This window comes from Canis lupus, chromosome 18, assembly GCF_011100685.1.
Source record: "Canis lupus familiaris isolate Mischka breed German Shepherd chromosome 18, alternate assembly UU_Cfam_GSD_1.0, whole genome shotgun sequence".
NCBI lineage: Eukaryota > Metazoa > Chordata > Mammalia > Carnivora > Canidae > Canis > Canis lupus.
Genome location: NC_049239.1, coordinates 37,902,429 through 37,918,985, shown reverse-complemented (window position 1 = coordinate 37,918,985; position 16,557 = coordinate 37,902,429). Strand labels below are relative to the sequence as shown.

At 37.6% G+C, this 16,557-nt stretch overlaps 1 protein-coding gene across 1 annotated transcript; it reads right to left on the bottom strand.

Moving 5' to 3' along the window:
• Positions 1 to 917: 917 nt before the first annotated feature.
• On the bottom strand, positions 918 to 1,892 carry OR5AN2 (olfactory receptor family 5 subfamily AN member 2). Its single transcript, XM_038564469.1, has one exon. The coding sequence runs from the start codon at positions 1,890 to 1,892 to the stop codon at positions 918 to 920; it is 975 nt and encodes a 324-aa protein (XP_038420397.1).
• Positions 1,893 to 16,557: the final 14,665 nt, after the last annotated feature.

Sequence of the window (16,557 nt, the reverse complement as noted above, 5' to 3'; positions counted from 1 at the left end):
TGTAGCACTTCCAACCCAGGATATGAGGAAAACAACCAAATGTAGACTTTCTCATGCATCAGAGGTTCAGCTTCTTATATTTCATTTCACCAACCACCTCCCATCTGTTAACTACTAGAAAAACAACTTCTTGATGGAGATGGGTTCTACTTAAAATGCAAAAAAAAATTTTTTTTAAAGTAACATGGAGACATTATTGATGCTAAAGTCAGGTCCTAGATCACTTCCTCAGGAGAGTGACAATTTCTGCTTCCCTTTTCTTGGCTACATGGTAAAGATGGATGACTACAGCAATGACAAGGAATTTTCTAGGGATTGCTAATGAGCCAACTCATCAACCAGACCTTAACTATGCTGGACATTCATGTTCAGCATTGTTATTACAACAAATTTTTTTTTGTTTGAAGTTAACAAATCTTTGATCCGGTGTAGTTACTCCTGCTTTGGACAAATACACAAATGAAGAAATTCATCCATAGTTTCCAAAGGTGAAAAAAATAGGTTAAATCTGAGAACTAACCTAATGAATTTGGAAATTCTTTTTACAGAGATCTCTCAATACTAATAGTAATCCCTGCCATACCTAAAATGAGATGCTATAAAGACACATGCTGGTCTCCTGGCAGCCTTGACCAGTACTGGCATCTCTGATCTTGAGGTAGTACACATTAGATAGGGATGGGATACTGAAGGTGAAGAGTTATAGCACCACAACTAACTATAAAATAGTGGATTGTTTGGCCTATTGACATATTAGGTCATAGCTGATGAAGAATGAAGATGCAGAGCTTCCAGTTACTACTCATGCATTTTCCTGTCCTTGTGACAGTCATAGGTTTATACTAGGAGAGTGAAGCAACTGTAATTCATCCTACAATTAGGAGAGTTTTGGGGCAATTATTTACTCCCTATGTTTCCTATGCTGTACATCTGAAATAAATTCCATAATTAGTAACAACAGAAAAAATTCTCTTCTTCCATCTGTTTAGGGCATCTTTGATTTCCTTGTTCCTCAAGCTATAGATCAATGGATTTAGCATGGGGATTATAATAGTATATAAAACTGATGCCAACTTGTTTTGGCTCAGGGAATCATCAGAGTTTGGATACATATAAACAAAGATACCTGAGCCAAAGAAGAGAGTCACTGCTGTCAGGTGAGAAGCACAGGTGTTGAAGGCCTTGGACCTGCCTTCAGCTGATGTGATCTTCAGAATGGTGGCAACAATATAACCATAGGATATCATGATAACCAAGACAGATGTGAGTCCAAAGATCACCGTGAGCACAGAGGTCATGATTTGAAAGAAAAATGTGTCAGAGCAGGACAGGATCAGCAGTTGGGGAAGATCACAGAAGAAATGATTGATGACATTTGGCCCACAGAAATGGAGCTGAAGTAAGGCACACAGTTGGATAAATGAGCCCAAGAATCCAGTTATACAAGATCCTGCCACCATCTGCACACAGAGGGTGGGTGACATGATGGCAGTATAGAGCAGAGGATTACAAATGGCAGCGTATCGGTCATAACCCATAGCTGCCAGGAGACAGCACTCAGTCAGACCCAGGCTAGAGAAGAAGAAGTACTGTGTGGTACATCCCAGAAAGGAGATGGATTTCTCCTTCTTGAAGAAATCAGAGAGCATTTTGGGCGCTATAGTGGAAACATAGCAGATGTCCAGGAAGGACAAGTTACTGAGGAAAAAGTACATAGGTATGTGCAGATGGGAATCCACCCTGATGAGAGTGATGAGACCCAGGTTCCAGGACACTGTCATGAGGTAGATCCCTAGGAATATTGTAAAAAGGACAATGGTGAGTTTGGGAAATTCAGAGAATCCCAAGAGAATGAACTTCATAACTGCTGTACTGTTCCTTCCCCCAGCCATTGAATTAGGAATCCTAGGACCTGCAGACAAAGAGAATAAATATTTAAGTCAGTTGTTATCCCAATTTCTATAAACGCCTTCTACTCACACTAAACACAAAATCAAGAGAAATATTGAGCCATTTTGAAGAAATAACCCTGATTAACTTTGCCCCTAAAAAGTTACAATGATCCTGCGTATCAATATTCCCACATATAAAAGAGGATAATTATACATTTCACTGTTAACACACCAGGCTCTTAAAAGGACAAAGGAAAATATAATAACATTTGGAAAGCTCTTCTTAAAAGATGCTTTAGAGACCTCAGGATATTATTAAAGGGATTATAACTCCTATGTATAGCTTAGTGACTAAAAGTATGGCCTTAGATGTCACATATTTATCTTTGGAATGTGGCTCTGCTATCTGTGAGCTTTATGACTCTGAATATGTTGCCTCTTATCTTTCTACCTAAACTTAATCAACAAGACAGAGATAATAGAAATTACTTCATACAGTTCAAAGTTAAATTAGTTCAGTTATGTATAGTGCCAGTCACGCATATCGTAAGTAAGTTAAGTTGAAGTTGTGTCATCAGCTAATATCTTTGTAATACAGTTTTGAAGCACTTCTTTGGTTTGTGAAAAACTTTTAAACTTTAAAGGGTTGATCATACATATATCATTCTCAGACTACAGAGATCAGTAACAAATTGGTCATTAAAGAACCATAATAATTGGAAACTAATTATATATTCTGAAGTCTGAATAGTATAGATGTATTTGGTTAATAAGTAAATGAATGAATAAATACAATGAAAAATACAATCTACCAAATCTTGTGTATTTTTTAATTGAAATATAATGGATATACATATGATTTCACTCATATGTGTAATTTAAGAAACAATACAGATGAACATCGGGGAAAGAAAAAAAAGATGGAAGCAAATCATAACACTCTTAACTAAGAGAACAAACTGCTGGTTGACGGAGGGTAGGTGAGCGGGGATGGGCTAAATGGATGATGGGCATTAAGGAGGACACATGTTGTGATGAGCATTGAGTCTTAAATGTAGGTGATGAAGCACTAAATTCTACACCTAAAACCAATTTTACCTTATATGTTAACTAACTAGGATTTATTTTATATATATATATATATATATATATATACAGAAATATATATTTCAGAAAGACGTGTTTGCTTTAATATTAGAAAAACATTTAGTGTAATTCACCACATTAAGAGATTAAAGAAAAAAGGAATATAATCATCTAAATAGATTTAACTAAAAAATTCATTCATGATTTTTAAAAATTAGCAAATAAAGGAACTGTTTTAACCTTGCCAAAGAGATCTTACAACCACTATCAGTAAACTACATTTCTAATAGTAAAATAATGAAAGAATTATCATAAGGGTCTAAGCAAGGAAACAAAGCTCACTATCACATATTTGATTAATCTTTGCCTTAAAGATTGTAGCTAGTGTAACAAGGGCAGAAAAACAATCAAATTTCAAAAAGTCAACTTTAGTGAGGCATAATTAACATGCAATAAAATATATCAATTTTATGCAGTTGATAAATTTGCTCACCTATTTGCATACTCCCATAATCAAGATGTAGGACATTTTCTTCCCTCCAAAATATTCCCTTGTGTCTTTTTAAAATAAGTCCTCTCTGCTACCCCCTTGCCTTAGGCAACCACTAGTCTGCTTTCTGTCACTCCTATATTAGAGGACCTTCACTAGATATCCAAAATAAATGGAATCAAATTACATGTACTCTTTTATATCTGGTGTCTTTCATTTAACATAATGTTTCTAAGATTCATCCATGTAGTTGTGCTCTTCATCAATAGTTTGTTTCTTTTTTTTTGTGTAAACTTTTTATTGGAGTTCGATTTGCCAACATATAGCATAACACCCAGTGCTCATCCCATCAAGTGCCCCCCTCAGTGCCCATCACCGAGTCACCCCATCCCTCTGCCCACTTCCCCTTCAACTACTCCTTGTTCCTTTTCCCAGAGTTAGGAGTCTCTCATGTTCTGTCACTCTCTCTGATATTTCCCACTCATTTTCTTTCCTTTCCCCTTTAATCCCTTTCACTATTTTTTAAAATACCTCAAATGAATGAAACCATATAATGTTTGTTCTTCTTCTATTGACTTACTTCACTCAGCATAATACCCTCCAGTTCTATCCATGTTGAAGCAAATAGTGGGTATTTGTCATTTCTAATTCCTGAGTAATAATCCATTGTATATATAGACCACATCTTTATCCATTCTTCTTTTGATGGACAACGAGGCTCCTTCCACAGTTTGGCTATTGTGGACATTGCTGCTATAAACATGGGGTGCAGATGTCCCGGTTTTTCACTGCATCTGTATCTTTGGGGTAAATCCCAAGTGCAATTGCTGGGTCATAGGGTAGCTCTAATTTTAACTCTTTGAGGAACCCACACGTGGAGGTTCAAGAGCATCCTGCTAAAAGATGAATGGGTCAACCAGGAAATTAGAGAAGAATTAAAAAGACTTGTGGAAACTAATGAAAATGAAGATACAACCATTCAAATCATTGGAATACAGCAAAAGCAGTCCTGAGAGGGAAATACATCGCAATACAAGTATCCCTCAAAAAATTGGAAAAAACTCAAATACACAAGCTAACCTCACACCTAAAGGAACTGGAGAAAGAACAGCAAATAAACCTACACACAGCAGAAGAACAGAGTTAATAAAGATCCAAGCAGAACTCAATGAAATACTGACCAGAAGAACTGTAGAACAGATCAACAAAACCAGGAATTGGTTCTTTGAAAGAATTAATAAGATAGATAAACGATTAACCAGCCTTATTAAAAACAAAAGAGAAAAGACTCTAATTAATAAAATAACAAATGTAAAAAAAAATAAAATAAAATAAAATAACAAATGAAATAGGAGAGATCACAACCAATACCAAGGAAATACAAACAATTTTAAAAACATATTATGAGCAGCTATATGCAAATAAATTAGGAAATATAGAAGAAATGGATGCATTTGTGGAAAACCACAAACTACCAAAACTGAAACAGGAAGAAATAGAAAGGGGGAACTTGACGGGATGAGAACTTGGTGGTATTCCGTATGTTGGCAAATTGAACACCAATGAAAAATAAATTTATTATTTTAAAAAACGAAGAAACCGAAAACCTGAAGAGCCCCATAATAAGGAAGGAAATTGAAGCAGTCATCAAAAACCTCCCAAGACACAAAAGTCCAGGGCCAGATGGCTTCCCAGGGGAATTCTATCAAACGTTTAAAGAAGAAACAATACCTATTCTACTAAAGCGATTCCAAAAGAGAGAAAGGGAAAGAATACTTCCAAACACATTCTATGAAGCCAGCATAACCTTACTTCCAAAACCAGACAAAGACCCCACCAAAAAGGAGAATTATAGACCAATATCCCTGATGAACATGGATGCAAAAATTCTCAACAAGATACTAGCCAGTAGGATCCAACAATACATTATGAAAATTATTCACCATGACCAAGTGGGATTTATCCCCAGGATGCAAGGCTAGTTTAACACTTGTAAAACAATCAACATGATAGATCATATCAACAAGAGAAAGAACAAGAACCATATGATCCTCTCAATAGATGCAGAGAGAGAGTTGACAAAATACAGCATCCATTCCTGATCAAAACTCTTCAGAGTGTAGGGAGAGAGGGAACATTCCTCAGAATCTTAAAAGCCATCTACAAAAAGCTTGCAGCAAATATAATTCTCAATGGGGAAACACTGGGAGCCTTTCCCCTAAGATCAAGAACAAGACACGGATGTCCACTATCACCACTGCTATTCAACATAGTACTAGAAATCCTGGCCTCAGCAATCAGACAACAAAAGAAATAAAATGCATTCAAATTGGCAAAGAAGAAGTCAAACCCTCCCTCTTTGCAGATGACATGACACTATACCTAGAAAACCCAAAAGACTCTACCCCAAGATTGCTAGCACTCATACAGCAATTTGGCAGTGTGGCAGGATACAAAATCAATGCCCAGAAATCAGTGGCATTTCTCTACACTAACAATGAGACTGAAGAAAGAGAAATTAAGGAGTCAATCCCATTTACAATTGCACCCAAAAGCATAAGATACCTAGGAATAAACCAAACCAAAGAGGTAAAGGATCTATACCCTAAAAACCTCAGAACACTTCTGAAAGAAATTGAGGAAGACACAAAGAGATGGAAAAATATTTCATGCTCATGGATTGGCAGAATTAATATTGTGAAAATGTCAATGTTGCCCAGGGCAATATACACATTAAATGCAATCTCTATCAAAATACCATGGACTTTCTTCAGAGAGATGGAACAAATCATCTTAAGATTTGTGTGGAATCAGAAAAGACTCCAAATAGCCAGAGGAATATTGAAAAAGAAAACCAGAGCTGGGGGCATCACAATGCTGGATTTCAAGTTGTTCTACAAAGCTGTGAGCATCAAGACAGTGTGGTACTGGCAAAGAAACAGACCCATAGATCAATGGAACAGAATAGAGGATCCAGAAATGGGCCCTCAACTCTATGGTAAACTAAATTGAACAAAGCAGGAAAGACTATCCACTGGAAAAAGGACAGTCTCTTCGATATATGGTGCTGGGAAAAATAGATATCCACATACAGAAGATTGAAACTAGACCATTCTGTTATACTAGACACAAAGATAAACTCAAAATGAATGAAAGATCTAAATGTGAGATAAGATTGCATCAAAGACTAGAGGAGAACACAGGCAACACCCTTTTTGAACTGGCCACAGCAACTTCTTGCAAGATACATCTATGAAGGCAAAGGAAACAAAAGCAGAAATGAATGATTGGGACTTCATCGAGAAAAAAGTTTGCACAGCAAAAGAAACAGTCAACAAAACTAAAAGACAACCTACAGAATGGGAGAAGATATCTGCAAATGACCCATCAGATAAAGGGCTAGTATCCAAGATCTATAAAGAACTTATTAAACTCAACAGCAAAGAAACAAACAATCTGATCATGAAATGGGCAAAAGACACGAAGAGAAATTTCATAGAAGACAGAGACATGGCCAACAAGCACATGAGAAAATGCTCTGCATCACTTGCCATCAGGGAAATACAAATCAAAACCACAATGAGATACCACCTCACACCATTGAGAATGGCAAAAATGAACAAGACAGGACACAAGAAATGTTGGATAGGATGTGGAGAAAGGGGAACCCTCTTGCACTGTTGGTGGGAATTTGAACTGTTACAGCCACCCTGGAAATAGTTTGTTTCTTTTAATGGCTGAATAATATTTCATTGTACATATACACCACAATGTATTCATCTATTGATGGATATTTGAACCGATTCTAATTACTAGCTACTTAAATAAATCTTTGTGAATTTCTGTGTGCAAATCAAAATGTAGACATATGTGTTCTTTTTTGGGGGTAAGTACTTTGCAGCTGAGTTTCTGGATTATATGGTAAGTGTGCATTTAACTTTAAAAGAAAAAGACAAATTGGTTTCCTAGTGGGTAAAATTTTAAAGTTTTAATAAGATATCATTCATATAGCATACAGTTCACCTAATTGCCATCTATGAGAATTTCAGCTTCTGAGGATAAGAAATAAATTATATTTTTTCCTCCATGCGATCTGGTTATTTATGTAGAAAATCCAAAAACAAACTAAATAGCACTACAAGAATTAATCATTATTCCCATATGATCTGAATGTCTATGTAGAAAACAAAAAAGACTGTACAGATAACTCACTGGAATTAATGAGAGTTTAGCAAAATAAATATATAAAATAATGTTCAAAATCAATTTAATGAAAGAAATCACTATCATAGAGATTAAGCTAAGGTTGGAGGCAGCAAAAAGAAAAGGAGACTATATACTGCTGAATGTAACACAAAGGCAGAAAGTATAGGCTTACTAAAAAAAAAAAAAAAGGTAAGTTCAGTTCCTACTCTTGGTTTTGGCCGAGGTCATGGTCTCATGGGTTTTGGGATCAAGCCCCACACCAGGCTCCACGTACAGCATGGAGTCTGCTTGAGATTCTTTCCCCCTCTTTCTCCCTCCCCTTCTGCTCTTTCCTTTGTCTCTAAAATAAATAAATAACCTGAGGGTGCCTGGGTGGCTCAGTTGGGTAAGCTGCCAACTCGTGATTTCAAATCAGCTCATGATCTCAGGGTCCTGGGGTTGGGCTCTGCACTCAGCAGAGAGTCTGCTACAGGATTCTCTCTTTCCCTCTGCCACTTCCCCCCACCTGCTCATTATCTCTCTCTCTCTAAAATAAATAAATAAATCTTTAAAAAATACAATACTCCCCAAACAAAAAAACCCGTCAAGAAATGGGCAGAATATATGAACAGATATTTCTCCAAAGAAGGCATAGAAATAGTGAACAGACACATGAAAAAAGGCTCCACATCACTCATCATCAGGGAAATACAAATCAAAACTACAATAAGATACAACCTCACACTGATCAGAAAGGTTTAAGTTAACAACTCAGGAAACCACAGATGTAGGCAAAGATGCAGAGAGAGGCGAATCCTCTTGCACTGCTGGTGGGAATGCAACCTGGTGCAGCCACTCTGGAAAACAGTATGGAGGCTCCTCAATAACTTAAAACTAGAGTTACCCTATGATCCAGCAATTGCATTTGTAGGTGTTTACCCAAAGGTTACAAACAGTGATTTGAAGAGACATATGCACCCCAATGTTTATAGCAGCAATGTCCACAATAGTCAACCTATGGAAAAAGCCTAGATGTCCATGGATTAGATGAATGGATAAAGAAGATATGGTATATATACACAATGGAATATTGCTCAGCCATTAAAAAGAATGAAATCATGCCATTTGCAATGACATGGAGGGAACCAGAGGGTATTATGCTAAGCAAAATGAGTCTGTCAGAGAAAGACAAATACCATATGATTTCACTCATACATGGAATTTAAGAAACAAAACTGATGAATATAAGGGAAGGGAATGAAAAATAAAATAGGATAAAAATAGAGAGGAGACAAACCATAAGAGACCCTTAACTATAGACAACAAACTGAGGGTTTCTGGAGGGGAGATTGGTGGGGGGATGGGGTAATTGGGTAAAGGGCATGAAGGAAGGCACCTAATGTAATGAGCCCTGGTGTTAAATGCAACTGATAAATCACTAAATTCTATCCCGAAATTAATAATACACTATATGTTAACTAATTTGAATTTAAATAAAACCAATAAATAAATGAATAAATAAATAAGAGAATTCAGAGGTCATCATATATACATTAGCTCTTCTCATAAATGTCTACCAGAAAATGCACTTAAGTCAAAAAACAAAACAACATAAATGATACATGGAGAAAATAATTTGATCATAAATACCACTTTACTTAGAATCCTACCCTTGTGCATAGAGCCAGTACACAAGACTGCAGAAAAAATACAATAAATAGTAATTTCTAAAAGTCCACATCTTGGCTTTACAGCTTACTACAACTCTATGCCCAGAGTGGAACTAAAGAATTCATGAGTGGTCTCAAATGAATAATCTGGAGAAGAGGGGGGAAAAATGGAACATGGACACAGTAGCGATAGGAGTCCCCTGTATTTTGTTGCTTGCAAATGCTTTTTGCTGGTTGCAGGGAGCCCCTTGCACCTGGACAAATTACTCAAATTCATCAAAGTAGGTTCTTCCACGTGTTGGTTCTCTAGCCTTTGTAATACAAAGGCAGGGGAGGGAACCACCTGCACAGCGTTCTCTCTGATCTTTCTGCAGCTCACCCATCTCAGGCTGAAAATTATCCCTCCAAGGCAGAGCTTCTCAACCCTGGGTGTATAGTAGCGTTGTCTGGTGAGCTTTTTAAGCCTCTATGGATCAGGCCATACCTCAACCCTTAAATCAGCATTGCTGGTACTGGGAACCAGGCATCAGTATTTTCTAACAGCCTGCAATTGATTTCAAAGTGTAGTCCCCTGCAGGGTGCATAAAAATCACCCTAAGGGCTTACTAATGCAGAGATGCCTAGGCCCTACCTCTGAGAATTTCCTAGATAGTACATCAGGAGTGGGATCTGAGAGTTTTCTTTTGGTACGAGTTCTCAGGCGATGCTGACACAGCTGGTCCCAACAGCACACTTTAAAAGCCACTTCTCTAAAGAATAGATGAGTTAAAAGAGAATTGTTGCTAGATAGAGCACAAGCAGCTGTTTGAAAGCCTGCAGAATAGTTGAAAGGAGTTGTATCTTTTTTCATTATTATTCATGAGAGACACATGAAGAGGCAGAGACATAGGCAAAGGGAGAATCAGGCTCCCTGAAAGGAGCCTGATGTAGAGCTCTTCCTGGCCTTGGGATCATGACCTGAGTCAAAGGTAGATGCTCAACCACTGAGCCACCCAGGCACCCCAAAAGGAGTTGTGTCTTAGGAAAGCAAAATCATACTGGTTTTTTAAACACCTCCAATGACCCAAATACTGTAGAGGGGCACACGTTTGTTGAAGGAACACTTCAGCCTTTGTCAGACCTTGAGATTAAGATAACGCTTCCAAGTGATTATCATTTATTTCTTCTATTAGTGCATAAATCTTCCAACTATGTAGAACCATGATGGGCTTTCTTTAATGTTGGAAAAGAATCACAATAATGGGACTAAAGGAGAATTTTAAGAGGTTCTTTCACTCACTGAAATATTATCATTTTGGGGGGAAATTATATACCTATTATATGTAAAAACAAAACAGTCTTCTATCATAGAAGGAGAAACAGAGTTTGAATTTCCCCTAGATAATAGATGGAGCTGAAGTGGGAAAAATATCCAAAGTGTCTCTGTGGGCATCACTGTGTATCTTTACGACTTCTCCTGAACCAGCGTGAGGGCTTACAGGATCCAGAAGTCCTGAGGTAATAGCTTTCCCTGAGGGTATTGCTGTTACTAAGATCGATTTAGCGTAGGCCTTTCATGTAACAAATCTTGTCACTGTGATTTGCAATGTTCTCAGTAACAGGTTAGAAACTATTGCCCAATGTAAACTTAAGTTTGCAGAGTTGTTTCTCTTTATATAGTCCTTGCACTAAGGAAGGAAGTAAGGAAGGAAAGAGGAAGGAAGGAAGGAAGGAAGGAAGGAAGGAAGGAAGGAAGGAAGGAAGGAAGGAAGGAAGGAGGAGGAGGAAGGAAGGAAGGAAGGAAGGAAAAACAGGAAGAAAGAGAAGAAGGAAAGAAGTTCATATGTAGAAAATTCAAAGAACAAAGTGACTTAAAAAGTTAGGACATGCAGACCAACGCTAGGGAACATTTAGTTCATTGATTCCTGAAGTTCTCCATATTTTAGGATTTGGAATATGGAGTGGGCTTGGGCTTGTTCAAGTGGGCTTGGATGTCATATGTTTTACATCCTAATCAGGCCCTTAAGTGAATTTTTGGGAAATGAGAAGCTACAAAATGTGAAACAAATGTTGATTCTTACTGAAACCCTTAGGCATTATGAAATGGGGTATGCTAATTTGACCATAACAAGAATTTGGATATTGACAAATGTTGAACATCAAACAGACAAACCAATTGTTAATTTTAAGGTTACAGAATTGTAAATGTCTGTCCTTTTGTTTATCTATCTTCATCAATAACAATAATTAAATAGTACCTGTTGACCACTTACTGTACTAGTCATTCTTCTAATACGTATATTAACCCAAGTAAGCCTCACAAAAATCCTATTTTAATACAAGACACATGAAGTTAGGGAATTTGTCCAGGGTCCCAATGCCCAAAAGTGGCAGACTTGGGAGCCCACTCACATGGACTGGCTCTAGGGTTAGACATTTAACAACTACACTATCCTGCAATTTTATATTAAAAGTTTGTGCATCTTTATATATATTTATTTCCTAGTTATTAGCATTGTACTATTTGGTTAGATTTATAAGTTGTTTAAAGCTTCAAGATGATTCTTACAGTATAAACAAATAAGAGTAGGGAGGGTCGGAAGGCAAACAGCTATGACTGCTCTATCCTAACAGGACATTTTACTTTGTCTGTGAAAGGGGAGAAGCAGTACATTAGTAGTATCATAACAACAACAAAAAAAGAGTAGGTAGGGTCAAAAGGTCCCATCAGCCCTGAATGAACTGTAGCTAAACCTAGTGACCTCTTACACCACCCATTTTGATGATTAATATCCAGTGTGAGGATGGGTTCAGAAAGATGGCAGTTGAGGACAGTTTTTAATATTTCAAATTTAATATTTCAAAAAGCTATAAAAATGGAATATTTATGCAAAATAACCATCAATGGCTTTGGAGTAAAATTATATCAACTCCCTCTGGCTACTCTATTTCAGACTAAGCAAAATATTTCAACTATTCCTAATGAATACAAATGGAAAATTAAATTAATTACTGAGAAACAGTATATTTGGCTCCACCATTGACCAACTTTATGAGATTTAGCAAATCACTCTGCCTCTGTTTCTTCATCTGTAAAGGAGGAATGACCTATAAAATGGGATTATATGGTGATAAAAATCTGGGGCTGCTTGAGCTATCAATAAACCTCCATGTCCCCCATCCCTCACTTCACCCATTTGCCAATGCCTGAAATTCCATGGGAGATGTTTTCTTTCAGTTAAAATGCCTTGGATTCTGTTAAAATTCAATCCCATGGGGACAGGGAAGAGGGAGCATAGCTATTGTGAGAAAATAAAAACGTAAAAATAGTCACTGAACCTGGATGCGTGAGGTTTCTGGATTGAGTGCATAAGGGAGCAGGGTTGCAAGAAGAAAGGAGGCCAGATTGTTCCATTCTGATTTCACCCACCCAGGTATTCTTGTAGAAGTTCTGACAGGTGTGTCCTGGTGAAATCTGAGAGGTGCTGCTATCACGGCTGCCTTGTCCTGGACCTGTGCCATCTTCTTGACTGTACTCCACAAAGTTCTCCAGGGATTTGGAGGACACAAATACCAAAATCTGAGCGTTTCAAGTTGGGGGTGTTTACTTCCCCTAGGCTCTGTGCTTTCAGCCATGGCTCCTACTAACCATTGCTTCAAAAGAGGTGCTTCCAACTCAAGATTCTCTTAAAGGTCTCCTTAGGGTCCAGTGTAGCAAGAGACGAGGCAATGAACAGAGGCACTGTTGTCAGCTAATTATCCCAGAGTGAGGGATCGAGAAAATACATAGAGCAATGTTCCCAGCTGAGTCCATTTCTCCATGGTATAATGTGCCACTCATGACCTAAATGAATCAGACTCCAATTTCCCTTCCCAGACTATCAGAATTGGGAGATCTACAAGGGGTTCTCAGTGCAGGGGGATTATATCATTTATTATCCAAACTGAAAGAGAGTGGTCTAGTTTCATTCTTCTGCATGTGGATGTCCAATTTTCCCAGCACCATTTATTGAAGAGACTGTGTTTCTTCCAGTGGATAGTCTTTCCTCCCTTGTCGAATATTAGTTGACCATAAAGTTGAGGGTCCACTTCTGGATTCTCTATTCTGTTCCATTGATCTGTGTGTCTGCTTTTGTGCCAGTACCACACTGTCTTGATGACCACAGCTTTGTAGTACAACCTGAAATCTGGCATTGTGATGCCCCCAGCTATGGTTTTCTTTTTTAAAATTCCCCTGGCTATTCGGGGTCTTTTCTGATTCCACACAAATCTTAAAATAATTTGTTCTAACTCTATGAAGAAAGTCCATGGTATTTTGATAGGGATTGCATTAAACGTGTAAATTGCCCTGGGTAACATTGACATTTTCACAATGTTAACTCTGCCAATCCATGAACATGGAATATTTTTCCATCTCTTTGTGTCTTCCTCAATTTCTTTCAGAAGTGTTCTATAGTTTTTAGGTTATAGATCATTTACCTCTTTGGTTAGGCTTATTCCTAGGTATCTTATGCTTTTGGGTGCAATTGTAAATGGGATTGACTCCTTAATTTCTCTTTCTTCAGTCTCATTGTTAGTGTAGAGAAATGCCACTGACCTCTGGGCATTGACTTTGTATCCTGCCACACTGCCAAATTGCTGTATGAGTTCTAGCAATCTTGGGGTGGAGTCTTTTGGGTTTTCTAGGTACAGTGTCATGTCATTGGCGAAGAGGGAGAGTTTGACTTCTTCTTTGCCAGTTTGAATGCCTTTTATGTCTTTTTGTTGTCTGATTGCTGAGGCTAGGACTTCTAGTACTATGTTGAATAGCAGTGGTGAGAGTGGACATCCCTGTCTTGTTCCTGATCTTAGGGGAAAGGCTCCCAGTGCTTCCCCTTTTGAGAATGATATTTGCTGCGGGCTTTTGGTAGATGGGTTTTAAGATGTCAAGGAATGTTCCATCTATCCCTACAGTCTGAAGAGTTTTGATCAGGAATGGATGCAGTATTTTGTCAAATTCTTTCTCTGCATCTATTGAGAGGATCATATGATTCTTGGTTTTTCTCTTGCTGGTATGATGAATCAAACCGAACAACTTGAAAAAAAACAAACTGAACAACTTGGTCATATTAAAAGAATTATTGACGGGCACTGAGGGGGGCACTTGATGGGATGAGCACCAGGTGATATGCTATAGATTGGCAAATTGAACTCCAATAAAAAAAAATAAGTTAAAAAAAAAGAAAATACAGAGGCAGAGGCCATGGAGTAAGAACACTGTAGGAACTGAGTGTGGCTCCTGATTGACAGCCAGCAAGAAAATGGGATCCTCAGTATTGCAAACACTAGGAACTGAATTCTTCCAACAAGAATGAGCTTGGGAGTGGATTTTCCCTCAGAATCTCTGGATAATAACTCAATCTTTCCAACATCTTTATTTCAGCTTTATGACCCTGAGTAGGACCAACAGAGATATTTCAAGTTAATAAATATGTGTTAAGTCTCTAAAAAAAAAGTGCAGTGTTAAGTCTCTAAAACAATTATTGCCAATCATGTCAGAACAACAAGCATAAGCCAGGGTTGTCCCAGGCAAACCAGATTGTATGCTCACTCAATATCTGAAGTCTTTATCAGAACATTCATTCATTGTGGTTTTGGTGGTAATGTGCTGAGACTCTGGACAGACACACTTGGGTTGAATTCTGACTTAATTACTTATGAACTCTGTGACCTTGACCCTTTTACTTAATGTGACTGTGTTAATAAGCAAACTGGGGGTGATAATAGAACAACCATCTGTGGTAGTTGTGGTGAACTTAAATGAAATAAGCCAATATAGTGCTTGGGAGCTCTTAATAAATGTTAGCAATTGTATTATTGCTAATATTTTATCGTTGTAATTTCTCCATTTTTTGTTTATAATTTTACTTAAAAAATTGTGTTGTATACACAATTTCCTGGTGTTCAGTTTTTGTTACATGATATCATTTTTGTATATTTTTAAAACTTTGTAAATTCTGTCTTAATAGGCTGTATAATATACTTTTCAAACTTTTTTTAGTTAATGGCTTTCTTACTATATCAGACCCACCCCATACATTTTGTTTTTAGCAATAGAAGTACAACGCAGATATTCCTGATCTCACCAACTTCAACTGTAAATATATTATAGGAGAGAGTTAAGATAGCAGAGGAGTAGGGGAACCTAATTTTGGCTGGTCCCTGGAAATCAGCTAGATAGTTACAAAATCATTCTGAAAACCTGAAAAATCAATTGGAGATGAGAAAAGAATTGCTACGATTCTACAAATATATTATACTTGCTTTTTATTTTTAAAAAATTGAACCTGGGGGTCCCTGGGTAGCGCAGCCGTTTAGCGCTTGCCTTTGGTCCAGGGCGCGATCCTGGAGTCTCGGGATCGAATCCCACGTCAGGCTCCCGGTGCATGGAGCCTGCTTCTCCCTCTGCCTGTGTCTCTGCCTGTGTGTGTGTGTGTGTGTGTGTGTGTATGTGTGACTATCATAAATAAATAAAAAAATAAAAGAATTGAACTTATTGTTAAAAGTAATCAAATACAGGAAACCACATAAAGATATATGGCTTAATGATTCATATGGAGAAAATCTTTGTAGCTGCCACCCATGTAAAAAGAGAAATTTTACTACCTGCTCAGATGTCTCCCACATGTTTCATCCCGATGGCGCCCCTCCTTCCCACATAAAGGGAGACACTCTTCTGATTTGATGATAATCACTGTCTTACTTTTATTTATACTCTTATCATTTGACTGCATATACCTAACTGCTAAGATGGGTTTTGGCTTTTTTTTTTTTAATGTGTGGATTCTCTCTGTCTCTTTCTATCTCTGTATCTGGATCTCTGTTTGCCTGTATATGTGTCTGTCTGTCAGTGTCTTTCTGTTAAATTTATGTGTTTTCCTTTGGAATTTCTCAGAGTCTGCATTTTGCTAATTTGGTCTCCATAATACAGTTTAGTATGTTTTTACTGTCGTCTGTATTTCATGTAAACTGGTAGTTGGATACAGGGGCTTAATATGATTTAGTTCTGATAGTGTTAGGAAGACTATCCCACAGGTAGTAGTACACACTTGTTTTTAATATCCACTTTTAGAAAGCACATATCTCCATCCCGGATTATGTCGTAAGTGCAGTGCTTTGCCTGGCTCCCCTTGCTGAGCACCTAAGTGAGGCTGTGAGAAACAGTTACAGGTTACAGGTTCAGCCTGGTGGTTACACGCCACATCAGTGCATTTTT